Below are 27,131 nucleotides of genomic sequence, written 5' to 3'. Positions count from 1 at the left end.
CTGAAAAGATTGATTGGTAGATTAGTTTGTGCATTCATTCCACAAACACCTATCAAATGACCACATACGTTAAGTTCTCTGAAAGGAGCTGGGTGATAAAAAGTTGGATCCGACATGGCACCTACCTCAGAACATATCAAGATTTCTGTGAAGATATGTTAAATACTGATGTACCTTTTTAATGCTTTCTTCTTATTGCCTGCTAAAGTTTCCCTTTTTGATAAGTTTTATAACTGGTCTAAGGAACAGTTTATATTCAGTAGTGATAATATTAATGATAACGAATACTGCATTTTGAAATACGAAGTACCCTAGCTTTTAACTCCTTCATAACGAACTAATTTGACAGTTGTCACTGTAAGGGTCATCGAGCTTCATAAAGTTTCAGCCTTACCAGCACCAGTGTTTGCCTGATGCTTTCTCCCAGTGCGGGTCGGGCAGGGAAGGAAGATGGGGTGGGCTGTGGGAGTGAAGGAGAAAGGGAGGAAGGAAGGGCATGAAGTGGGTTTAATGATGAGGCCAACAGCAAAATCAATGGGTGCTGTCCAGTGACTATCAATTAAGGAACAATTAAGGCCTCTGGGTTTGGGTTCTGATAAGCAGGCAGGCAATGTTGTGGGATCTCACCAAATAAGCAATAATTCTAGACAATTGTGTCCCTTACAATGATTCAGAAGCATGTTTCCCATGAGGAGTAAATGAGGCCTTTGCTTTGTACGTGCAGACAACAGGGGACAGATAAAACCAGCGGGACGACCAAGCAGGTGGAAAACAATGGAGCAAAAATGTCCAAAATGAGCACTCGTGGGGTGTCTGGAAGATGCCTGGAAGGCACTGGGTTATTTACCAACTTACTGTGGGGTAGGGGTGGGAGCAGAACACGGTGTACTTCCGGATGATGCCGTTCAGCTTGAGCGGGGGCAGCCAGGACACGAAGACCGTGGAGGCCGAGGCCGCAGCGGCCTTGACTCCAGCAGGAGGGCCTGGAACTGCAAGAGTCACGCGTTTGGTCAGAAAACGGGGCCTCCGCACGGGCGCACCTAGGAGCCCCTCTTCCCCCTGGGCCGTCTGCTCCGGGAGGGCCCTCAAGGACAGTGGAGGTCCCCGTTTCTCCGGGGAGCCTTCCCCACCCATTTCAGTCCACAGAGACCTCTGCCCCTGAACTTCTAGAGAATTTAGCATGTGGGTCACTCTTGTTTCTGCTGTGGTTTTGGCTTTGAAGGGGCTGCGTGAGGTTGTACGTCTTGTCCTCTGAGTTAGAGAGGAATGATGGGGCACAACCATCATCGTAAGAGACCCCACACTTCTCGTCCCCAAATACTGTGTAACGGCACCTCCTTTAGTTCAGGGGAGGTATGAAAATATGCTTTAGGAGGATTTTTGTGCCCAAGATTCACAGTTCATATATATGGCAAACTCCCCTCTTTAACCATCTAAGGAAGCAGAAAATGGCGTCAGTGATACTAAGCATAATTTAGGAGAGAAAGTGAATGCAGATAAAATCTGCCTTCCCCTCCTGCCTATCCTTTTGTCTTCCAGGTGGAAGGAGGAGGTGGGCACAGAGAGAAGAGGAAAGGGCATTAAAGCTGCTGCTGAGAGTGGCCACAGGGCTCTTGCTGACCCCTCACTGGACTGACTGTCCACACGGAGGATGACTCCCCTTGGATGGAGGCCTTGAAACTTGAGTCTGTCCGTCTACAGTTTAAAGAGTCCGTATTTAATTGATTATTTCAGTTAGCTTGTCTTGATCACATTGATCAAAGGCTTTCACGGTACTCACTATCTAAATCTCCCATTGAGCGTCTCGTCATACACTGACTTATGATATGTCTCAAGCCATCTTTAATTGTATGGTTATTAGCATTTTGCATAAGAAATTATTAACTATATAGAAACCTTGAGGAACAAGACATTCTGGGAAATTTTTCTGAATTCCTGAGCCAATACTTTAAGAGCAAATTTAAAATTTGGGTTCATGTTTGGACTATAAATTACAGTTCAAAAGTGTGGGTCCTGGAGCCCCAATGCTGGGTTTTTGTCCATCTCTCTGCTTAGTTCTGCGTCCTGGCCAAATTCTCTAACAGGCTTCAGTTTCCTCATTAATGAAACTGGAACAATAATTGTATCTATTTATGGCTTTACTGTTAGACTGTAAGAGATAATCCATGCACAGTATTTATAAGGAGTCCAGTATACAGACATCAGTAAAAAAAATCCTAGCTATTATTTTTAATATCCATCATTACTTCTATGCACTACAGTCACTAAAGGATACTAACCTTTGCCTTGTGACTCAGGGCTGAGTTAGGAACACCAGATACTGAGAAGTGCAGAAGACAGCGATGGCAGACGACAGCCTGTCTGGGTGCATTTTCTTGAAACATTGCTAGTCATCAGATTATACTTGGGTAATCTGCTTTATCCTTACAAAGGTATAAGCAAACACATGCAGCTTTCATGAATTCCTGGCCAGTGTAAAGTGACATTCTGAGCACACATTTAATTGGTTGAAGTAAATAATGCAGCCTCCAGAGAACTATGTTTTCCCCATGGCTCTCTTCTGCATTCTCCCAATTTTCCTAGACAAGCTGCCACTGTCGTCTCCACTGAGGTGTCTTATAGGCATGCCCAAGACAGGCCTCACAGTCTTCTCCCCCGAACATGCCCTCCTCCAGGGTCTGCATCTGGGGAAATGCTGCACCCTTCTCGGTTGCAAGAGGCAGAACCCAGGGATGCCCTTCCCGCCCTCCTCTCCCTCATTGGACGTGTAAAGCTTGATGTGCCTTTTATACCTCCCTGTGGGCGAGTCGAGTCGCAGGCCGGACTCTTCCCCTGGGTTGGTGAACTTCTACAATGTTAGACTCGCTTTGGGGTTCCTCAAAGCAGAGTGCTTTTCCCAGCCTGGGTCCCTTGTACATGGTGATCTAGGGCCTTGGGTTCTCTCTGCTTGGAATCCTTTCCTTCCCTCCACTGTCTCCCTGGAAACTCTTGTTCATTTTCCAAATTCTACTAAATATCACTTCCTTAGGAAAGCCTGCCTTGATTTCTTGCCTGGAGAAAGTCAGGCCTCCCATTGCCCTCTCCAGGTTCTTCTTCATTGCAACCACCACCATCCACTCATGAGTTATTCGGAACTGTCTGTCTCCCCCAGTAGCCTTCAAGCTCCACTGTGCCCATCCTGTTCCCCGCTGTATCTCCAATGCCTGGACCAGTGTTTGGAACATGCCAGAGCCTCAATATAGGCTTGTTAAATGAGCAAAAATACTATTTCATTAGCTACAGTGAGGAAAAAAGAATTCTGAGATGGTCCTCAGGATTCTTTGGGGAGGATGCCCAGTAGTATCCCTTCCCCTTGAGTGTGGGCAGTACCTGTGGGTACAGTGGGTGATGGGTGTCACACCCATGATCACGTCACAGTGGACAGGAAAGGTGAAGGGATTTTGAAGATATAATTAAGGTCTCCAATCAGTTGACTTTAAGTTAATCAAAAAGGAGGTTGTCTTGGATGGTCTTGACCTAACCAGGTGAGCTCTTTGAAAGGATCTAGAGGTCAGAGATGGAAGGAGGCAGAGAGATTGGAACTACCATTCCCTTTGGCCTTGATTGGGCAAGCTGCCATGTCCTAGGGGGTGCGGGCAGCTCAGAACTGACGCCTCAGTCTTAACACAAGGAACTCGATCCTACCGAAACCACTGAGCATGGAAGGGGACCTCGAGCCTCACAGGAGATGCAGCCCCAGCCAGCACCGTGAAGGCAGCCAGAGAGACCCCGAGGAGAGGACCCCGCTGACCTGTGCCCAGACCCCCGACCCACGGAATCAGTGAGATGATAAGGTTGTATTGTTTTAAGCTGCTAAATTTTTGGTATTTTTTTTACACAGCATAGAAGAGTAATACATACAACTACACTCTCTAACAATGTATTTGAATGCACACCATCAAAGTCAGTGCTGTAAGAAAATATTGTATCGGTTTGAAGTATGCATGCTATCAGCAGTCTACACTTCATTCTTTTCATCATTTTCCTGGTCTCGGTGTGTGGCACGGGCCGGTGAGTGTGCATATGTGACCTGCCGGGTTAGCCAGAGCCATCTGAACCCTGAACTCCACTCTGGCTCTTCTGAGCCATGTGGGGTCTGCTGGACGGAGCCATCCCAGTCCCAGCCGTCAGCACAGCCAAGCAAGGCCTGAATGTCCACTCCCCAGGGCTCTGGCGTGCCTGGCCTCTGCCTCTAGAGCAGAGGTTTGCAAACCTTCCTCATATCGGCAAAGTCCCTTTAACCAAAAATATTATGTGGGAAATTAAAAAAAAAAAAAACAACCCCAAGTAGAAGTGGGGGCAGATCTCCTTGAAGCAGGGTGGGAGCAGGGAGCCACCTGCCTGTGCCTTCCCACCACGGGAAACTATGAGGAGCCCCCCAGGAAGTTTCAAGTCCACGCGGGAGGGTGCCTTCTACAACACCCTCGTCTGCTGTGCTCAAGTATGCATGCTGTATGATGCATGCAACATGGATGAAGTATGACGCATGATGGACCCACAGTGGCCTGGGGCCCAACCCCACAATGTGTGCAGGACTCCGGGGTCCTAACTGTACTGGTGGGCAGATGTCCCCTGGCACAGGACATCTTCACTGTCTGTGGAGGGGCAGCACTGCTGTGGTGATGCAAACACACACACACCCACACACACACACACTCCACTGCCTTTAAGATCTACCAATGTGTGGTCGCACAGCGATACACAGGCACACACTCTGCACGCCTCCAAGAGCACATAAGGCTCCACATACAGGTGGCTGGGGGGCTCAGAGAGACCCTGATTCCTGTTTATGTTTCACCCCTTTTAACTCTCCTTTCAGATGCCCCCCGAAAAAGACTGTTAATTCATGGAAGGCAAAGGGTGCATATTACATATGCCTCCTGTTGTCCTTCTTCCTACATAATGATTGACGAGTTACATGCGTTTGTTATGTACTCAGTAAATATTTGAAATGAAATACAAATATCTCTATTTATACAAATACAGTGTTTACATTTGCAGAAAAGGATCAAGGCCCAAATGCCTCATGCCTGTAGAATGAAAATAACCCTTGGAAGATTAATAGATGGCGTGGTGTTGCTGTTCTCTTCCTCATGAATTTGCTCAGATTCAGTCGAGCTGGTGTTAGGAATTAGGATTTCACAAATGCTTTAGAATTCAGCATTACTTGGGTTTTGAAACAGAAGCTGATCTACAAAAAACCTTCCGTGTTCTTGCAAGAATGATGAGTGCGTGTTCTTATTAAATAAGCATCCTGGGAAGAGGATCTGCTGCTTGAGCATTTCTTATAGATCCTCAGGAAATGTCCATGGGCCCGAGGTTATGTCCACCGGCCTCCAGGATCCTTAGGCAGAGACTGAGAAACAACATAAGGCATAAAATACTTGTTCTCTAAAATCTTTCCATTTTTGATTATACCTTGAAAAATGAACTTTTTGTCTTTACTAGTGATAAAATGTCCTTTTTAACATTATCAGTGACATAATAACATAATTGAAAACTGTAAGCACCTTGAGATTGATGGTATGGGGGCGCTATTTCAAGAAATGTTTTGGGTATTGAGGACTGAACTGAATGTTCATTTGTTAATGTATATAATATAGTTTCTTCGCTTGCAGGAACATCAATAAACACTGAAACTTTAACTGGTGCCTGAAACAGCATCTTATTGAGGAAGAACTTACTACATGTTACAAATTGTTATTTTATTGGAATTATACCTAAAGTTTTACATTATTCAATTAAAGGTGGCAGTGTAATCCAAAACTTTAAAATGACAATACTTCATAATAAGACTCATCATTATTGATGATTAGCTTTTCTCCCTTCTTTCAGTCTGATGCAAAATTCTGTTCAATTCTATAAACTATTCAATTGCCTCATTAGATACTGAGGCTACAGGGATGGGCTGGTGCAATTCCCCGCTGTTTCTAAATGAGGCAACTTTTCATGTCAATCTGGAAGAGAAACTCGTTATTAAACTAGTTTTTATCTCCTGCCCTGATCTCTGCCCTACTTCTTTTAGAAAATGCAGCAAATCCCAAATGAGTGTTCACGCACAGTGGTGCATCACTCACAGTGACACGCCATCATCATCCAAGTGGAAGTCTTCACCTCTTCCCTGGGATAAACAGCACACCCAAAGGAAGGGCTTCCACAACCCATCACAAATCTGCTCACTATCAGCACTAGCTACAAAAACAGAGAACTGATTGACCAATTAGGGCTTGGGTATTGGGGTCAAATTTTGAGGCAATACTCTATGACTCCTAAAATTAGACGATTAATTAAAAATTGATCCAAAATTGTAAGTCAACATGAGCTGTGGAAAGCCTTCTTATTGGATTTCTGTATTTTCTTCTGCAAAATGCCAATGCCAAAATATATGCTGCTATCAATCTGTTCTTTAAATACTAATTCTAGTGACATATATGTTATTGCCTAGGGATGCAAAAGAATATTCAGCCCCCGCCCTGAAGGCGTGAAGAGCAAATAATCAAATATTCAGTGTCAAGAAGCATCTCACTAGGTGTCAAGACAGGTATTGTGACATTTTGTATTTTAATTCTGTGCAGTAGGACTATCATGGCAATCTTGTAGATGATGACAGTCTAATTCAGAGAAGGTTACTTAAGGGCCCCAAAGTTCCACAGCAGCAGGTGACAGAGCCAACAACAAAATGCAGGTCTTCGTATATTACATTTTTAAAGTTACATTATGGCTGTGTTCACTCAAGTCACTTTGTGAATATTTCTATAGCCGTGTGACATCCTGATGGCATCACGTTTTGACCTTAGCCTTCCCTAAATAATCCAATTCCTTTGAGCAGAATTGGCTAACACCTGCCCATTCCTGGGAAGAACCACCTGTGCATTCTAGAAAAACTAAAGCTAATTTTGAGTGTGCAGACACACAAGAAAGGGTGGAGAGAGGGCGAAAGTAGTGTGTGAGAATGGAAGGGTGGGACATCTTGGGGAAGCAGGGCCCGGCTTGCTGAGGTGAGGGAAAAGGGTGAGGTGGCAGAAGGCTTGCTCTGAAGGTAGGGAATGTGGATGGTGGATGGAAAGGCCCAGTCACGTGCCCCTGGCTTTGCTTCCACAGGACACATATGGGATAGAACAAGAGTATTTTTTATAGTGTGTGCAATGGAGGAGGCTGTAGAGGCATCAAACCTGCCAACACATGAGCAGAGGGTCCCAATTCTCCCATCACCCCCATACTCCCCCAAGTTATTGGGGAACAGAGTCCTGGCAAGAAGACAGAGTAAGTTGCAGAGCTGAATCAGGCACAGAATTTAGGTATGCTGATGTCTCATCTTCAGCCCTATCGCTGGTACAATTCTGTGCTGTAATCTGGGAGGCCCTGCATGTGTATCGCTTTGACATCAGTTGCTCCTTCTTTAATTAAGGTGGAGATGACTCTTCTCACAATTGTTATATCTATTAGAACTTCAACTGTTCTTCAAACAGGCCTAGATGAGGACCCTCAGAATTTCTTTTAAAATAATTAAAAACTATTTGCCCTGTGGTTTTTGCAGGTTTGGGAAATGGTCACAAAACCAAATCCAAATTATGTAGAACAGTGAGAATTAATCATTGGAAACAAAAAGAGCCTTGATAAAAATTTCATGAAATCATCACAAAGTCTTTCAAGAAATTAAAGGAAAAAAAAAACAAAACATAGAGCTCTCAAATTAGGGACTTATTCTAAAGATATCCAACTGATTGAGAACAATACACCTCAGACCTGGTGCATACATTTCAAGGAGAAGAATGGAAATCGTCAGCCTTGGTACTAATAGCCAAAGTACCACTAAAATTATTCCAACAGGACACAAGACAGGTCTGGCAGGTATTACAGCTGTGGGACAAAAGGCATTCTTGTTTAAAATAATACTTGGCCCAAAAACAAACAGAAAAAAGAAAATTATAGGGGAAGAGGGAGATAACGGCTATGTCGAACAAAGGCAACCAGAAGCCGATGGTCGGAATCTCCATTATACGGGAACATTTCGGGAGGACAGTGAAAGGTTTGCACGGAGAAAAGTGGAGAAGAGCGTGATGCATGACAGAAAGGTGAGCTGTTTGACTGGGCCTTTCCCTCAGGAGCCTCCAGAAGTCTGTCCCTTGGCAGGAGTCTCGGGGGACCCCCGGTGTTTGAGGCAGCCCACAGCCCATCCCGTTCCTCACCGTCCTCTTTGGTCCGGGTGAAGATCTGCTCGCTTCTGACCCCGTCGCCAGCGCGGGTGAAGGCCAGGACTTGGATGCTGTAGTTGGTGTATTTTTCAAGCCCATCCAGCTCCAGGCAGGGCTGCGTGGTGGTGACATTTCTAATCTCGCCCAGCTCTAGGGATCAACAACAAGACCACACAACCGTGTTACCGGGGCTGTGGGTGGCTTCCCCTGCACCCTCCTCACTGGCCGGCACTGAGCCGTGAGCTGCTGTGCGTCACCCGCTGGAACGCTCAGAGGGACGGCACATGGTCATCGCCCAACACCAGCAGTGGGAGAACCCAGAAAAGATCATCCATTCTAAACTTTTCAGGTTTAGAAACTTCTACATTAGATGGATCATACAAATGTGCATGTACACACAATCAGGGAAAATCTGACAAAGTGGGGGAGTTCATGGGGCGTCTGCCAAGATCGCCAGGCAGAAAACGGGTCTGAAAAACAGAGCAGTTCACCCCAAGTTAAGTGCTACCAACCCAGTGCTGGTGCCCTTGGTAGAACCTGTGGGAAGGACCTCTGGCAGCTGCTAAATCAGGAGTGACCTTCACCCCCAACCCCCATCTATCAGCTTAGGACCACATGCCACTCACTCCGTCAATTCATTCCTAACTTTTCTTTAGGATGCTTCTGCAATCAAGGTTTCTTTCTTTTTTCTGAAACTAACTGTACTCTAACATATATGAATTTTTAAATTCCTAACTTCATCTCAAATATCTGAGCTAAGACAAGGCTCGACAAACTCCTCCTTTTACCCAGGGTGAACCCCTCTCAGCATCGTTGCGGAGACGACACGCTGACATGTCAGAAACTTGACATTAACTAAAAATGCTTCACTTTCTGGAGTGGGATCAGCTAGTAATATTCAAAGATGGAACATTATGTTCTCCATCTTTGGCATATTAGAAAACTTCGGCAATTTCAGAAGACTTACAAATGATGGGTTAAATACCTAGACGGGAGTTTTGGTCTCTGGAGTTTGAAATGAGTCAACCATTGGACAGAGTTGCAACATGAGAGGGTGGGCTACACTTAGCGCTAGGGGGATGTACAGCATGCCATGTTGCTAGGAGAGCAGGGATGCGAGGCAGGGCTCCAGGAAGAGCTGGCTATGGGAAGGGCCACCTTTAATACACTTAGGAAGCAGTAAGTCTGGTCTTTTAGTCTCTCTCTCTCTCGCCTTACGTCATGCATGCTTACTTAGTTGCAAAGGCAGTTCTACGTGCAGATATTAACTCGTTTTACCAGCACAAGTATACTATTACTTCCGCTTATTCAGTTTACAGATGGGGAAACTGAGGCAGAGGAAGGCTCGGTAACCAGCCCACATTCATGGGCCTGGCACAGTGGCTGAGGGAAGGACTGTGGAGCCAGACTGCATGGCTTCAAGCCCACGAGCACTGCTTAGTACCTCTGCCAAGGTGTCACTCTCTGAAACAATTCAAAATAAAATGAAAATGCAAGCATCTGAGAAGCCGACATGCTGGTCCGAATCAACAACTTTTGCCTGCTTGCTTTTCTCTTCCAGCTTTTTGTCTTTCATCACCCTCCTCTTTCCAGCACACTGCACAGAGGTTCCGAGGTTAATAGCCACCTATTGTGGGATGTTGATGATCTCAGATGTCTTTCTATTATTATTATTTTTTTTTTAATTTAATTTTTGGTCATCCAAAGGGCCAGGGTTGGAATGGAAGTAGCAGAAAAGGAGACCTTAGAACAATGCCCAGAGTGGCACAAGCCTGGGAGGCCCTGGCGGGAGTCGTGAGGGAAGAGGCCACGGGGTGTCGCGGGGGCGGGTGGGTCGCAGGCAGGCCGGACCCCGGGACGAGCCCAAGGTCTGTCGTCACCGTCAGCAGGGGACAGCGGGGCCGAATCTGGGCGGAGGTCGTGGGCAGAGGGAGCCCGGGACAGGAGGCTTTGTGATTTCCTGAGAGATCGGCAGGGTGCCAACTTTTAGGGGACACCTTTTGGAAGTCTGGAAACGAGAGGAGTGCTTGTTCGAGTTGCCATCCTCCATTCACTAAGTCAACAGTCGTTGGCCCCTGTTGGGCTAGAAACTCTTGGCTCTGAGGGCCCCCCGGGGGACAGACCGTGCAGGACCCCTCCCATACACTGTTCAATTCCATTTGCCATTTCCCTGAACACATCTAATATAGGTCGATCGGATTAGGATTAAAAAACCCTAAAGTTAGTGAAAATTTGAAATACTGAACTCATCAAGAGCTTTTCAGGTTTAGAAACTTCTACATTAGATGGATCATACAAATGTGCATGTACACACAATCAGGGAAAATCTGACAAAGTGGGGGAGTTCATGGGGCGTCTGCCAGCAGCTGGTTAGAAGACCTTGGCTAGGGCATCGGGCCTCTTCGAGTGTCTGTTTCTCTGTCTTTAGGAGGAGCCCATGGGGCCTGCACCTCAGAGAGAGAGTAGGAGCCGATATTACAATGCGGGAGAGCACGGGGCCAGTTCTGCTGACCCCCCAGTGAGACACCACGATGAGGAGGGAAGGGGTTATGGGGGAGAAGCGCACTACTGTGCACCCCGATCTTAAAGAGAGCACCCATTAAAACAAGAGTTTGAAATTGTGTAGTGAGCTACTCTACTACTTAGAATTAATATTTGGATGTTTACTCATTTTGGGGTTCACATGAGCAATTTTGATTACTAGTTTATCATGAACCATGAATATAATTACAGTCAATACCCCAATTCAAAGTCATCCCCCAAGGATTTCTAAAATTTACTGACTACCAGATGTATCCTTCCCTTATGGAAGGATATTTTTTTTTTGATTAGCAAATTCCTGGTTATATATGGCTAAAATTAAAGAAGCAAAATTATTTAAAAAGTCAAATACAAAACATTGTGCTTCTTTTGTCATTTCTTTAAGCTCTTGCTCTTATTATGACTTCAACATTGCTTTCAACTTTTCACAGCCCTAATAGGGTTTAAAATATATATATATATTATAATATATTATAATATATATTATATATATAAATATAATATAAATATATATTATAAAATATATTTTACATATATATATATAAAACACTAGGATATGAACTCTTTAATGTTAGAGACTGTTGTTTTATTCACTGCAAGTGTCCCACATCGTCTAGCATAGAGGCTCTTAGCCTGGAATCTACAGACCCAAGAGTCCATAAATAGAATTCAGTGGGTCTGTGAACATGGATGGGAAACTTTTTTTTCACTAACTTCTGAGAAAATGTGCATTTCCTTAATTCATGAAAATGCAGGAAACAAATCAGAGTACTAGCAGTATCTGTGACATTGTCACCAACAGAATCACAATAGATATTTTTATATTCCATTATACTTGTTCCCAATATCTCAAAATATCCTCTGTGCTTTATAAATACATATACATACATATACACACACACAGAGGAACTAGAGAATAGTGTTCACTGAGGTTATGAGTAAAATGAAATGAAACGAGCACATAAAATGAATTTAGAAGTCATGTTTTCTATTAAAAAGGGTTTTTAGAGGTTTTAAAACAAAATACTTTTCTGTTCTTATTCATGCCCCACCTCAGTCTTGAAGGGTTTTAAGGCAGAAAAACTGTTTTTGGAAATAACTCTCTGGAAGCACACCCCCAACCAGTCCACACGGCCACACATCAGGTCTGGGACCTACATCTTACCCGGCTTCAGAATCAGAGGGAATGTGGCCTTTCAAAGTGCACAATTTTCCCAACAATCTCAGATGAAATATTTTTGTCAGGTCTTGAAAATTATTTAACTTGAAAATTATTTACACAGAGATTTCACCAAAATATTGCTTATCTAACCTGCCCCATCAAATATCTTAACCATTTTTACTTTCTCTGATGACATTAATTGTAATAAAATGCTTTCTTATATACAGTTTTAAAGTATTTGTGGCCACTGCTAATCATGAGTGGTAGTAATGACTTCTGTCTCTCCCTGCTTGGATAAGTGTGTGTGTGTGTGTGTGTGTGTGTGTGTAAGGTTTTCTCGAAGGTCACTGGGTATATAGCTCTTTACACACCAGCTACATGTTTACTGTCTGTGAGCATCATGTGAAACATGCCTCCAGCGGACCTCAAGGTCACAGTCTGGAGCTTGCTCACGCTGACCCCTGAAAGCCAAAGCATCCAGTGGGGAGTGACTGCTCATAAGAAAGTTTTTGCTTCCGAGAGGTTCCTTCTTGTCTTTTGCAAGTAGAACTTCTACATAAGATGCTGATTACTTCACTTTGATCTTAATGCTCTGAGCAAAAGCATCCTTAAGAACTATGTGCATTTCCAAGCCTTCTTTACTTAAAGAATTTTGTTTTTGAATATTCACACGTTTAAGCTTTGAAAATTGTAAAATCAGCTGAACCAGATTAGCCACATCCATTTTAGAATTCAGATGCTAAAAGGCAATAGCAAATGTGAGTGATTTGCAAAAAGATGGATGATAATGATAAATTATCACCTCTGGACTCCAACAAGTACAATAAAAGGGAACTACTATATACTGCCTTTAGGTGGATGTGCTAGAGTCTTTAATTTCATCTTATTCAAGATGAGAGACAGAAACTAGAATAAGTATATGTAACAATGCCCTATGGTATTTTATCAATGCAATAAATTACTTTTCTGAACCTTCATTTCTCTATGCTCTACGTCTGTGGGTTTTTTTTAAAGCTTCTTTTTTTTGGTAGGGGGGTGTGAAGTTGTTAGAATCGTCTGCTTGGATCTGTCCCTCTGTGGGGCTGCACGTTATCGGGCTGTGGATCTAATTTCATGTTTGTAGACATGTATCAGCAGATCCTCCCCCTTGCTGGTCTAGAATGCCCGTAGGGGCAGACACTTATCCTCAGTGTAAACGTCTGTTGGGAGAATGATTGTGCGACTATTTAGATGGCACCTCCAGGTGCCAGGCGCCATGGGAAATGTGGCCTCGTCAGTCTGCTCGTTGGCAGCTCTCACCACAGACATAGAGCTAAGGCTTGAGCGCTGGTCTGCACTTGGCCAACTGCATGCATTTTGTAAATGTGTCTTCCTGCCTTGATTCTATGCAAGGTGCAGCAGTTCCTGCAATTGACGTTGGACTTACTCTGGCCGCCCCGTGTGTTGCGCTCACCTGTGGGCACCAGGACCTGCTTGGCAGAGTCCTGGGTAGGCTGTGGGTCCAGCGTGGGTGTTTACCCAAAGTCAGAGGTGAGCACCCTCCAGGGGGCCACACCCAGGAAGAAGGGCTGAAGGAGCCCCAAAGGAAAGGGGAGGCCAGGGGTGCCGAAGCAGCTAGGAAATGGAGAGCAGCGTGGGATGCTGGTGGGGAGCAGCTAGAGACAGTGTGTGGATGTTGACAGGCCTTTCCTGTGAGCGGCTGGCAGCACGGGGGTGCAGCTATTGTGCTCGAGAGTGGGGCTCAGCCCGGCTCAGCAAACACTCACAATCAGAAAGCAAAAATTCTGAGATATTCTCCCTAAGAAACTTCTGACCACTGCCTCAGCAGCTAAGTTCTTATTCAAAGGCTTGCCCAAACAAACAGAAGAATTTGTTCTACAACTTGAAAGAAAAAGACAAAAAGAAAGAAACAACAAGAAGAGCAAGGAAGAGAAAGAAGGGGTGGGGGGGGATAAGAGGAAAAGAAGATGGAAGAGGAGGTGAAAGAAGGGAAGGAAGAAGGAGGAGCAGAGGAGGAGGATGGAGGAGAGGTAGAAGGAGGTGGCAGACAAGGTGGTGGTAGAGGAGGAGGAGAAAGAGAAGGAGGGGAGGAGGAGGAGGGGAGGAGACACAAATGGAGAGTTCTAGAGTTCCTGGCTCCACATGGGAACATTAATATTCCTTCAAAGGCCTTTTGCCATGCCTCCTGAACCCCTATATAGTTAAATCACAGGAATGTTAGAAGCTTCCTTGCTGAGTTCTACTCCAGAAATAGGAAGATGCAGACTTTTAGGATCCCCCATCACGCAGAGCTCTGTAGCTACAGATCAGGGTTCAAGCTGCCTGCAGGTGCACGGCCTTGCCATGGGCGGGTGGGTGCTCATAATTACGAAACCACACCCATGCCCCACTTTCCCAATGCCCCTCTCCCCTGCCCCAAATTGCTTTGTGAAGGTATATTATGTTTTCAGCAGCTTAGCATACACCTGTTAAAATATTGGGTAACCAAGAAGAGCAGAAGAACATGAGAAAAAGAGGATAATGTTCAGAGATAAAGAAGTGTCCACCATATCCTGAACCCCATATAGGAGGGGGCCCGTACATTCCATTGTGCATCCTCTGGTGCAAACTCCAAGCCCTGGTGCAACCCTCTTACCTCCATCCATGAGATTGGCCCAGTAAATGACTCTGAACCCCTGGAGAATTCCATTCAAGGCTTCTTTGGAAAGTGTGGACCAGGATATGGATATGCTTTCTGGTGATGTTGCTATGGCTTGGACATTTTCAGGGGGGTAACTGGGCACTGAAATTAAATAATTAGAATCTGTAATATCCATGGGTGGTATTAGCAAAGCAATATTGATAATATATTTAATATTTGAACGTGCGAGCAGAACCAAAAACTGCACTCAATTCCCAGAACAAAAGAAAGAGCGCCCCTTCCCTATACAAATATTTGTTATGATAACGCAGTGAAATGTCAGTTGATGCTCATGTTCTAAAGTACTTCCATGGTCTCTCTTTCCAACTAGATTGCTTCACTTCTAAGAACACTGTCCCAAATTCAAGGAAATGAATGCACTTCTAAACGTTTTACGTGAGTAAAAGACTCATGAATGGAGACTTGTCTGGGTTACTTTTTAATTACTGTTTTAAGTTATATTTAGTTATTATAATCCTTCTTCCTTTATTAAGCACTATCTGGTATATAAACAAGAAACCTAACTATTGAAAAATTCTAAAAAGCAGAAATGTAATTGTAGCTTATTCCCTGCCCCACTCCACCCCATCGTGCTTCCTTTCAATACTGTAATAATTTGCCAGAGGAAAGAGAGATTATGGACTAAGAGAAAGGCCAGAAGAAGATTTGAAATATTTATAGTACTGAGTTTATGCCAACCTTAAACACTGTGGCTAGGAGACGGTAGGAAACATTGCAACATGCACCTTAGTGAGAAATGAGCATCCAAGTCAAAAAGAAATAAATAAAAGTTTTAAAAAGGTGCATTTAACTACACTTGCAAAGACCATGAAAATAAAAATAAAATTCCAATTTTCAGATTTCTAGTTATCTAAGACTTCTCTTCCTATAAAAATTATCAGAAATTATAAATGCAAGTCATTTTGCCTCCTCTAAAACATATGATCAGATGGCTGATTGCACAAGAGGTGATTACAGTGCAAACTTTCTGCTTTAAAGTCTACTCCGAATTGCTGCAGTTTATCCTGTATCTTATCTCTGTACTTAAAGGCTGTACCTCTGGACACCATTCCTCTCTATTTCCAGGTACTGCCAGGTTTTCTTTAGTATGTTCAGAGCAGAAGGGTGAATTAATCCCGTCTGGTCACTAGGGGGAACTCAATCACTGTGGAATTTGTTCGAGGAAGTCTAATAATTCATGTTTTCTTTGGTTTCAGGAATGCTTGAAAACATAAAGCAATCATAAAAAATAATAACAATAAAAAGAAAACAAAAAAAAAGATTCCTTGACATTGATTTGGGAGAAAGTCTTAGAAAATCAGATTTCTACATTCTAGTCAGACTGTAGATGTCCAATTCTTGTACGTGAAATGAATGAGGAAGATCCTGCAAAGGGAATGAATGAAGAAGATTCTGCAAAGGGAATGAATACTGGCTTTGCAACTGAGATCCGTCAAGAATGGGACCAAACCAATGCGACCTGCAATTTCATAGAGCAGGCTTTCCCACAAAAGCCCCCGTGCCTGCAGGTCCTGTCACCCTGGACTTGGCAAAGGCAGCAGAACCAGAGTGGTGACCGGAAACAATCCTTGAGGAAAGCAAGTTACAATCTGGCCCACCCGAACCTACCATCCTCGAGGGTGGTGGTGATGATTTCCTGAGAAGAAGGTCCTGTTCCAGCCCGGTTGCAGGCTTGCACCACTAGGCCATACTGGGTGAACTTATTTAGGTTGTCCAGGGTGTAAATCTCACTGTCCCCAGTGGTGTCAATACTGATTATGTTGAACTGGAAGTTGCCCCCAGTGCTGTACTCTCGGTACCCTATTTGGTAGCCACGGATAATCCCATTTTGCAGATGTTTCTTGGGAGCCTAAATAGGAAAGAAAAGAATACACTAAAGAATACTTGAGGTATGAAAGGAATGAAAGCAGCGCCCACCTGACCCCCTTAGACTTGCTGGGAAAACAAAAATAAAGTGGGGCGCTAACAAGAATTCTGATAATAATAATAATGGGAGTAGGCGATATAAAATTATTTGTAGCAAACTCCTGTCTAAGGCTTGCTGTTTGCCATGCACTCTTTTCTTACCTGTATTAACGCGTTCCATCCTCTCCAGAACCCCATGAGATAGTCTGACTATCACCCTCAGTTTACAGTTCAGGGCAGCAACTTGCCAAACGGAGTGGCAGGAGGGGCATCTGACCCCCAGGCAGCCTGGCTCCAGATCTGTGCTTTCAGCACCTCTGCCATCAGCCATGGCTGACTTCTCTAACGGGTGGGAAGTTTCAAAGCACAGATGGAGTTTTTGATGTCTCTACATACACCCACAATCGTGCATTCACCTTCTTCACTTACTCACCCAACAATCTGTGCCAGGCATTGCTCTAGGCTCAGGCAAACAGAACTGAATTTAAAAAAAAAAAACAAATCTCCTGCCCTTATGAAGCTGGCGTTCTGGTGGACTATCCAAGAATGCTTATTTTTTTCTTCCAGTTGAAAGCTGGGACGTACAGGGCAGCCCACTACTGACAGGAAGTCTAAGCTTTTTCATTAAGCCCTGAGCCATTTTGGAATCATTGTGTGGCGATTTCTGCTGGGGACAGAGGGGGTTGAGTTAGCTTCTCTCTGTAATGAGAAAAGGGGCTGCCAGGTGGAAGACAGAAGGATCTCGGCAGACAAGTTTCACTTCCTTAGGAAACCAGACCCTCTCCGAGTCTGTGATGACTACATGGAGGCAATGCTCTCTTTGTGAACCTTCGGGCAGTGTGTAGTTTTAGTATATGTATATGTGTGTGTGTGTGTGTGTGTGTGTGTGTGTGTGTGTGTGTGTGTGTGTGTGTGTGTGTGTGTGTGTGTGTGTGTGTGTGTGTGTGTGTGTGTGTGTGTGTTAAATACAAACCATGGATCTAGTTCTCCCAGGGATATAAAAAGCTTTCTCTGCCCTAAAAGTGCCTCCACTCCAGGTGGAGAGAGAAAATAAACACTTACAGTATGGAGAACCATGAAGTGTCAGCACGTGTGGTACTGGAAGGGGCAGGCCAGCAGGCACCCAGAGCGGGGCGAGATGACAGTGGCGTGGAGCAGTCGGAAGAGGCAGAGCCCAGTGGGATAGGGAGCAGGGCAGGGTGCAGGGGCCTAGAGAGGAGGAAGTGGTGGGCGGGGCCCACAGGACGGGAGGAAGTGGTGGGTGGGGCCTGGAGGTGAGGAAGTGGTGGGCGGGGCCCGCAGGAGGGGAGGGAGTGGTGGGCGGGGCCCACAGGAGGGGAGGAAGTGGTGGGTGGGGCCTGGAGGGGAGGAAGTGGTGGGCGGGGCCCACAGGAGGGAAGGAAGAGGTGGGTGGGGCCTGGAGGGGAGGGAGTGGTGGGTGGGGCCTGGAGGGGAGGGAGTGGTGGGCGGGGCCCGCAGGAGAGAACAAACCAGCTTCCCAGAGCTCAGGGTGCTTAATGCACAGGACTGAGAAAGCTGAAGCCGACAGGCTGGGGCCGTGAAGTGGAGCGGGTCCTTGCAAACCGGCAAAACCTTAATGAAAGGGTTTTGAGCAAATAGGAAGCACTAAGGAATTCATCAAATATCAATGGGTTGCCTAATATCCTAATGTCTCAGAGGGACTGGATGCCTTGGAATGTCTTTAGGTGTTAGTTTGAGTTATACACACACAGACACGTATATAAGTATATGTATATGTGTGTGTGTGTGTGTGTGTGGTCTGAGAGGAGTAAAACAACATTTCTTTTTAAAGCAAATTTCTTCATTTACGGTTTTCTTAGATACCAGTTGCTTTTCTCAAGAACCCCTCTGAATTTTCACATTTACATGGTACTAATGAAGTAGTCTTGTAAACAATTTATTTTCCTGGTCAGATTGGCACAGAGTTAGACCCCGGCTAAGAGCTCATAGTTTTCTTATTATAAGCACAGATATATTGCCTTTGGTGTTGATGAACTATGGTTTTTCATTTTGTTTCAAAGTAGAATCCAAACGTTTTAGATTTTTTTTTTCCATTCAGTTGAGTGGAATTTGTCCTTCTGCAGCTAATGAGCTGCACTTATTTCATTTAATTACTAAGTCATGTTTCTCTGCAAAGTCATCTATAAGTCAAATGTAAAACGAAGATATTTCTATTTCACATAGGTTTCTAATGTTACATGCAGTGATCCAAATATAATTTTATAATTTTAAAAAATTAGATTTAAGTTAGAATAAAATATTCTAATTAATTGTTCAAGCAGTCTGCTGTAAGACTTCACATCTCCCTGAGATATCAACTCAGAATCACAGTATGATACGGGAACTGGGTAACCAGGTAAAGTAAAGGCAGAGGAAGCAAATGCCTACAAGAAAATGTTTACTTAGAGCCCCTAGGTTAACAAAACCCTGTACAAGTAGCCAGGGGCCTGCTGGCTGATACTCAGTTCCTTGGGCTTGAGGGATGACTGACGTCTGTGATTGGGCTGCACAGATAGCGTAGAGAAATCTCCCATTTTCTTCCTCCCCACGGATGAAAACACATTATAACTGGCTTAAGTGTGATAAGCAGAATAGGTATTTTTGTTCTGTTCCAGTTTCAATATTTTGTTGAAAAGAAATAGAACACTGTTTATATTTTTCTTGGAAAGACTACAATTTTAGTTCTGCTATTTCTAGAAGGACATAAAGGTAATCTTATTTCTGCAAAAATATTTTTGTAGAAAAAAATTTACTTTATTTTATGATAAAAGAATTCTGTCACCATTCCTATGCAACCACTATTCACATTTTGATGCATTTCAGTCTTTTTATCAAAGCAAAGTGTTTTATTTTCACATAATTGTCTTCATACTCTGTACAGTTTGCTGTCTGATTTTTTCATTTTATATTCTATTAGGATCATAGTCCCATTTTTACTTCAGTCCCTAAAAATAAGATTGCATCATATCGTTGGTTTATTTTATTTAACCATTTTCCCATTGTTGGGGACATTGCTGTCTTCTAATTTATTTCCTAACACAAATGCTGTATGAGGCAATTTGTACATACCGTTTTTCTGTTTTCAGTTTTATTTCCTGGACTAAACTTCTAGACATGAACAGTTCTTTTTAAAAATGTCAGTCAAGTTTCAATTGGCTGTTAACAAGATAGAAATTTTTTTCTTTTTTTTTTTTTTTTTAACCATTCCTTTAGGAGTGCAATACAGAATGGTCATTTAAGGGACTATGTAATAAAGAAAAAACAAGAGAGCTCTCCTCCATGTCTCTTAATATTCTAATTCTTAAAAGGAATATGTTGAATGAGTTATGAATTACTTGAAAGTTGTAGTGTTTTAACATCTTTTCTTTTCAGGGTTCTAAAACAATCTATAGTTATCATGCAGAAAAAATTTTTGTGCCTGAGAAAGAAGTGATCAATGTTATTTATAAAGAGAATATACATTTTTAATTCCACAGCTTTGGGGCATCAAAAGCATGAGGTTTTTAAACAGTCACAAACCATTTGACTGTACAACACAATGAACCCTAATGCAAACCACGGACTATGGTTAATTGTACAAATTATAAGAATATTCTTTTATCAATTGTAACAAAGTTACCACAATAAGGCAAAGTGCTAATAATAGGGGAGGCAGTATATGGGAAGTCTGTATTTTCTGCATGATTTTTCTGTAAGCCTGCAACATCTTTAATAATTATTAAAAATGGTAATGTTGGGGGAATGGGAGTGACTGCTAATGGGTATGAGGTTTCTTTGTGGAGTGATGACAATGTTCTAAAATTAGATTAGGGCAATGGTTGTATATCTTTGTAAACATCCTAAAACCATTGACTTGTCAACCTAAAACAATGCATGTTATTTATATCTCAATAAACTTAACTATATTTCATTAAAACTGTTTTTAACGTTTTTAACGTTCTGGGGATGCCCAGAAATGACTATGGTCTGTTAATTTCTGATGGGTATAGTAGGAACAAGTTCACAGAAATGTTGCTATATTAGGTTACTTTCTTGGGGTAGAATAGGAACATGTTGGAAGTAAAGTAGTTATCTTAGGTTAATTGTCTTTTCCTTACTCCCTTGTTATGGTCTCTTTGAAATGTTCTTTTATTGTATGCTTTTTTTAAAATTATTTATTTTATTTTTTTATTTTTCATACAGTTGATTTAAAAAAAAAAAAGTTAAAAAAAACAAGGAAAAAAATATGTAGAGCCCCCTTGAGGAGCCTGTGGAGAATGCAGGGGTATTGGCCTGCCCCACCTCCATGGTTGCTAACATGATCACAGACATAGGCGACTGGTGGTTTGATGGGTTGAGCCCTCTACCACAGGACTTGCCCTTGGGAAGACTGTTGCTGCAAAGGAGAGGCTAGGCCTGCCTATAGGTTGTGCCTAAGAGCCTCCTCCCGAGTGCCTCTTTGTTGCTCAGACATGGCCCTCTCTCTCTGGCTAAGCCAACTTGAAAGGTGAAATCACTGCCCTCCCCCCTACGTGGGCTCAGACACCCAGGGGAGTGAATCTCCCTGGCAACGTGGAATATGACTCCCGGGGAGGAATGTAGACCCGGCATCGTGGGACGGAGAACATCTTCTTGACCAAAAGGGGGATGTGAAAGGACACGAAATAAGCTTCAGTAGCAGAGAGATTCCAAAAGGAGCTGAGAGGTCACTCTGGTGGGCACTCTTATGCACACTTTAGACAACCCTTTTTAGGTTCTAAAGAATTGGGGTAGCTGGTGGTGGATACCTGAAACTATCAAACTACAACCCAGAACCCATGAATCGCGAAGACAATTGTATAAAAATGTAGCTTATGAGGGGTGACAATGGGATTGGGAAAGCCAAAAGGACCACACTCCACTTTGTCTAGTTTATGGATGGATGAGTAGAAAAACAGGGGAAGGAAACAAACAGACAAAGGTACCCAGTGTTCTTTTTTACTTCAATTGCTCTTTTTCACTCTAATTATTATTCTTGTTATTTTTGTGTGTGTGCTAATGAAGGTGTCAGGGATTGATTTAGGTGATGAATGTACCACTATGTAATGGTACTGTAAACAATCGAATGTACGGTTTGTTTTGTATGACTGCATGGTATGTGAATATATCTCAATAAAATGAAGATTTAAAAAAATAAAAATAAAAATAATAAAAAATAAAAAGATATTGTGCTAAAATCACCTCTGGGGTATTTATATTTTTATTTCAATAATAACAATACCCTGCCACCGCCATCATCAACACAATGACTACCACTACCAATCAGTACTCAACACTTCAGCTCCCACACTGCATGATCACCACCATCAGCACATCCATCTCTTACCATCACCACCATGACCTCCATTCTCCACCACTGTCATCACCATCCTCACCACAAACCACCTTCATCACTACCACATCAGAGCCACCACTATTGTCTGTTACCACCACCACCACCACAGCCACCACCACCACCACCAGCACATCCATTGCCATCACCCCCAACATCACCTAACACCACCACCACCTCTTCCATTTCGACCACCTTTACCATCTCTGCCAACAACAAATCACTGCCATAACCACCACTACCATCACCACCATCACCACCTCCATCACTACCTTCAGCACAAACATCGCTGTCACCACAATCATCATTGTCACTACCATCATCTTTGTTCTGGTCAGAGTAATAGATGCTTTATATATATTATCCTGTTTGCCCTCAAGATAATCTCAAGAAGTCTCAGTATCTCTCTTTACAGATGAAGAAACTGAAGGTCAAGGAGATAAAGATATCTTTCTCAAGGTAAGTATAGAGTTGGAATTCTAATTCAGGTCTGTCTAGCAGTTGTATTTAGTCTTGTCTACTATTTTAGATAACATTGAGAATGATGTCACAGAGTTGGAATAACTTTTCTCCTTTTTGCAAAGCTTGTTCATCAGGGTTGTAAAGTTGTATTAAACAAAATATTTTCAATCTAAAAAAATTGAATACATCACATCAAGAGAAAGATTTTTCATGTGTAAAAGCAAACAAAAATTCTAACTGTATCAGGCAAAGTTTAAACTATTATTAATTTGCAGACTGGATAGTCAGATTTGAATTTCAGATGTGTTTAAATTAAAGAAATCCTTGAAGGCATATCAAATAGAAGATCTCTTAGAAATATCCCTAAATGCAGGGATTTTGTACATGAAGGGCAAGGTCTTAATGGTGCAAGTTACAAAGTTTTTTGAAAGTGACCCTGGACCTTCATATCAAGTTGTACGGACAACAAGCTAGCTGGCGTGGGGTGGGGGGGATTGTGGATCAGTGGAGCCGAATTCATCCATTTATCTGGCAGAGGGCATTGTATAATCTGAAGACCAGTTTATAAGTAATACGCTTTACTTTAAAAGTTTTGGATGATGTTTTAAACATTTCTACTTGATCATGTGTCTACTTGGAGTACAGAGAAACAGTTGGTTGGTGCATTCAGAGAAGACCTAATGGAGAGACAGTTTCAGAATACAGAATTAATTAGCATTGAAGACTGTGCCGATTTGGATGTATTACGTCCCCCCAAATGTCATATTCTGTAATGCAATCTTGTGAGGGCCTACATATTAGCGTTGATTAGGTTGGAATCTTTGGATTAGGCTGTTTCCATGGAGATGTGACACACCCAAATGTTGGTAATACCTTTGATTAGATTATTTCCATGAAGTTGTGGTCCCGCCCATTCAGCGTGGTTCTTGATTAGTTTACTGGAGCCCTATAAAAGCTCACAAACAGGACCTCAGAGCAACTGCAGCTTAGAGAGACATTTTGAAGACGGTCATTGAAAGCTGACACTGACATTTTGGAGAACGACATTTTGAAAAGCAACCTGGGAGCAAGCAGACACCAGCCACGTGCCTTCCCAGCTAACAGAGGTTTTCCAGAAGCCATTGGCCTTCCTTTGGTGAAGGTATACTCATGTTGAAGCCTAAATTTGGACATTTTCATGGCCTTCAGACTGTAAATTTGTAACCAAATAAGCCCCCTTTATGAAAGCCAATCCATTTCTGCTATTTTGCATAACAGCAGCATTAGCAAACCAGAACAAAGACCAGCTGACAAAATGGGTCAAACATCATTATTAGCTTTCATGGAACTAAGTGAATGAGGTTAATGATGGGATTGGAAGAAAAGAGAGAGAAGGACTCTTGTAACCTATTTTGAATCTGGGTTGTATAGTATTGGAGAAGACAATTTTCCTAAGAAACAACTTTGACTATGTCCCCTCTCCCCCCAAATCTCAGCAGTCCCTCTTATGACATCTGGATCCCGCTCTAGTGTCTCCTAATTCCCCAAGATGTGTCCTAGCTGACCTGGGCTCCTCCCTGATTGTCTAAGCAGCAGGCTCCCCAACTCTCTTAGTTCACCCGTGTCATCTAAGTCCCCATCAAAGAATGCCCATCTTCACCTTTCCAACCAACCAAACCCTACTCATTCTCCTAGGGGCGGTTCAATTTTCAATTCATCTGGGAAGCTTCCTTATGTCGCCTGTACCCCTAGGAGACCTGCCTTCCTATGGTATCCACTGGCACTGATCCACCCTCAACTCAGCAAGAACTGGTCACTTACATCTCCTCTTGTGGCCACCATTCCTCATCAAATGTCTGGTTTCCAAAGACTTGACTGCAAGCTCCTACAGTGCAAATACCTTCCTACAAACTCATCTGTAATCCCACCCAACCCCTTCCCCCTTCCAAACCAGGGCTTCCACACATTTGCTCAGAAAATGTTCCTGGAGGTCAAGAAGAGAATGATTTTGAGCAAATGAGAGGTGATGGGTGAGAATGGTCTTGTAGGTTTATAACCTTACTGGATCAAGGGCTAAAAGAAGGGTGTAGACGGCAACAGAGATGCCTGGATCCAGACCCATGGTTCCAGTATCGACTGGAAGGCCTGGGCTGGCCAGAGCAGAAAACCAACAACAGGGAGCTCAGTGGAACAGCCCGAGGCAGGCATTCAAGCCAGGGGCCGCCTTCCTCGCAGCCGTGGTGGGTGATGAATGATGGTGAGGGACGGAGGGAGGGTTGGAGGGGTCCAGCTTCATTTCCCAGGCCCAACCAGGGAAGACAATACCTTCCCAAGAGTCAATTTATTTGAACAATGTCATTCTTTTTTGTCCTCTTAAAACAAGGAATCCAGAAAGGGAGTTTGCTCACCTGTTCACCTCCTTAATTCCAGCTACTGGACTGCATGTTTTATAATAAGGATCGATGAAGCCAGACCTGCAAAATTACAGCAAATTTCCCCTGGCTAACAGTCCTCTAAATACAAAGTAAAAGAGGACTTTGGAATATGTAAATGAGGGGAAAAAAAAACAAAACAAACAAACAAAAAAATAAAGTGGGTAGGGAGCCTTCCACTCCATATTCGAGAATTTGACAATCTGAGTCCCTTTCCACAGAAGAAAATGTCATTATTTATAGCCTGCCTTTATAACTGATAATTCTGCGTTCACCTTTTCTCAAATCCCTTTGCAATTACTACAACTCCCAGAGAGGGCCTTACCCACTCACTGTTAAATTTCTCACATAGGGATTATTTTTTTGCATTTTCGCTTCCTCTCCTTCTCCTTTGGATCCCATCACATCCTGATTTCATTTGTCTCATTTATCTGCTATCTGTAGAGCTCCCTCTCCTTTTCTGCACTGGCATTTTTGTTTCTCCTGCAGTCTGTAAACAGCCTTCTTTCATCCTTCCTGATGCCCTTCCCCCAGACTCCTAATCCCCCCCACCCCCGCTTCCTTTAAGAAATGGTCTCTTTTGATCTCCATGACAACAGTAGCACCATGTCAATTTATTTGCACAGTCTGCAAGTGACTGTGCTTTATGTGTCCATCCAAATCAGCCTGTGAGGTGCCCATGGCTGATTCATTGATCTTTAAAGAAACAGTAGCAAGGGAGCGTGCAAATGCTCACGAGGCATTCACACATGTGAGTGAATACCACCCCCCCCAGCCATGTCCTGTTCCCCGGCCCACTCCCTTCTGTTGGGGTCTCTCTCCAGCCTACAGAATTCACCTGCTGACCACGAGTGTGAAAGCCTGGGCCGCAGAACTCAGGCATGTTGAGGAATTCAGCTGGAAAGTGAATTGAAGATTTTCCTTTTGATAACTCCAAATTCATTTAAAATGTGACCTGCCCTCATTTCCCTTGTATTCCAGGGGTGGTGACTTGTCCCATTTAACTTTGTGTACCTCCTCTGGCACCCCCTTTCCTGGTCCTCAGCATAAACAGCCATTGCTCAATAAGCTTGTTCAGTGAATGGATGCCTTCCATGTGACAAACATTAACTGGGTGCCTGGTGTGTAAAACGCGCTGTATAAAATGCAAGTGAATCGGTGGTGAAAATAGAGTGTGAAGTGTGCTGTGCTGAAGTAACCTGGAAGGGAAACAGGAGAGGTGTCTTTCCCAGATTGGGTGCAGAAGGGTCTCTAGAGAAGGGGGCACTTTGGCTGAGCCTCAAAGGGTGAGCAGACTTTGCTGAGAAAGGGACCATGTCACAGGCAAGATGATCAGCATGCCCAGCGGCCTCCAGATAAGAGCACAGGGATGCCCCAGCCACAGGGAAGAGCTTGGAGTGGGGCCCTCCAGGGAGGTCTTTGTGGTGATGGTGAGAGTCCCAGATGGCAGGAGTGTAGATGAAGCCAGAGAAATGCTCATGGGACAGACTAAGGAGCCTGCAGGCAGTGGTTCTCCAAGTGGTCCCTGGATTAGCAGCCTCACCTGGGCAGTGGTTAGAGATGTGAGTTCTTGCACACGCACACCCCTCTTGAATCAGACATGCTGGGGGTGGGGCCCAGTGGTCTGGGTGATTCTGATGCCTGCTCAAATCCCACACTGTCACTGGCAATGGGGAATTGGCCTTGCTCAGGGATGGACTATTTTGTTAACAAGCAACACTCCACATTCCCCAATTTTTCAGGTCAACCAAGGACCCATTTGACTGGTCCTTTGGTTTGCAGAACAAAAGGGGATGAATGCAAATGCAACTGCAGGACCTGCAGGGCCCTGTGAGTTCCTGGGAGATTTGCCCCACACAAGAGCAAACTGGTTCCACCTAACAGGGACTTGGCTGGACCTGCTGAACCACCTTGCTGGAAAGAACATGGCTCCTTGCTGCAGTCAAAGCAATCTCCCTCTGTTCTAGTTTGCTAATGCTGCTGGAATGCAAAGCACCAGAAATGGATTGGCTTTTATAAAGGGAGTTTATTTGGTTACACAGTTACAGTCTTAGGGCCATAAAGTGTCCAAGGTAACACATTAGCCAACACATTGGAGGATGGCCAAGGAGGGTGGGGCTGAGATCAGCGAAAGGCTGCAGAGCCTGTTCCCGGGGACGCTGCTGACCCCGATCTGTTAAGCAAGTGCACAAGGCAGGATTTCAAAGGCTTAGTCCCAGAAAATGCCCAGTTGTGGGAGAAGAAGACCTAATGCCAGAGGCTGTGCAAGAAAGCCCCCGACAGAGGGAGAATCCCTCCCAGCACTCTCCAACAAGGCCTGCCAAGCTGTCTGGGGAGGCAGCCC

General features: G+C 43.8%; 1 protein-coding gene across 2 annotated transcripts in view; it reads right to left on the bottom strand.

Annotated features, from left to right (window-relative positions):
• DSCAM (DS cell adhesion molecule) overlaps positions 1-27,131 on the bottom strand; it is an 834,563-nt gene that overhangs the window by 99,841 nt on the left and 707,591 nt on the right. For both annotated transcript variants that reach the window (XM_037831465.1, XM_037831467.1), the window contains exons 17-20: positions 16,247-16,487; positions 14,573-14,719; positions 8,229-8,384; positions 856-989 (exon numbers count right to left, since the gene is read on the bottom strand). In XM_037831465.1, the coding sequence (XP_037687393.1) occupies positions 856-989; positions 8,229-8,384; positions 14,573-14,719; positions 16,247-16,487 (678 nt within the window). The remainder of the gene's footprint in view (positions 1-855; positions 990-8,228; positions 8,385-14,572; positions 14,720-16,246; positions 16,488-27,131) is intronic.

This window comes from Choloepus didactylus, chromosome 1 (assembly GCF_015220235.1).
Source record: "Choloepus didactylus isolate mChoDid1 chromosome 1, mChoDid1.pri, whole genome shotgun sequence".
NCBI lineage: Eukaryota > Metazoa > Chordata > Mammalia > Pilosa > Megalonychidae > Choloepus > Choloepus didactylus.
The sequence above is the reverse complement of the archived record's forward strand: the minus strand, read 5'-3'. Positions and strand labels throughout refer to the sequence as shown.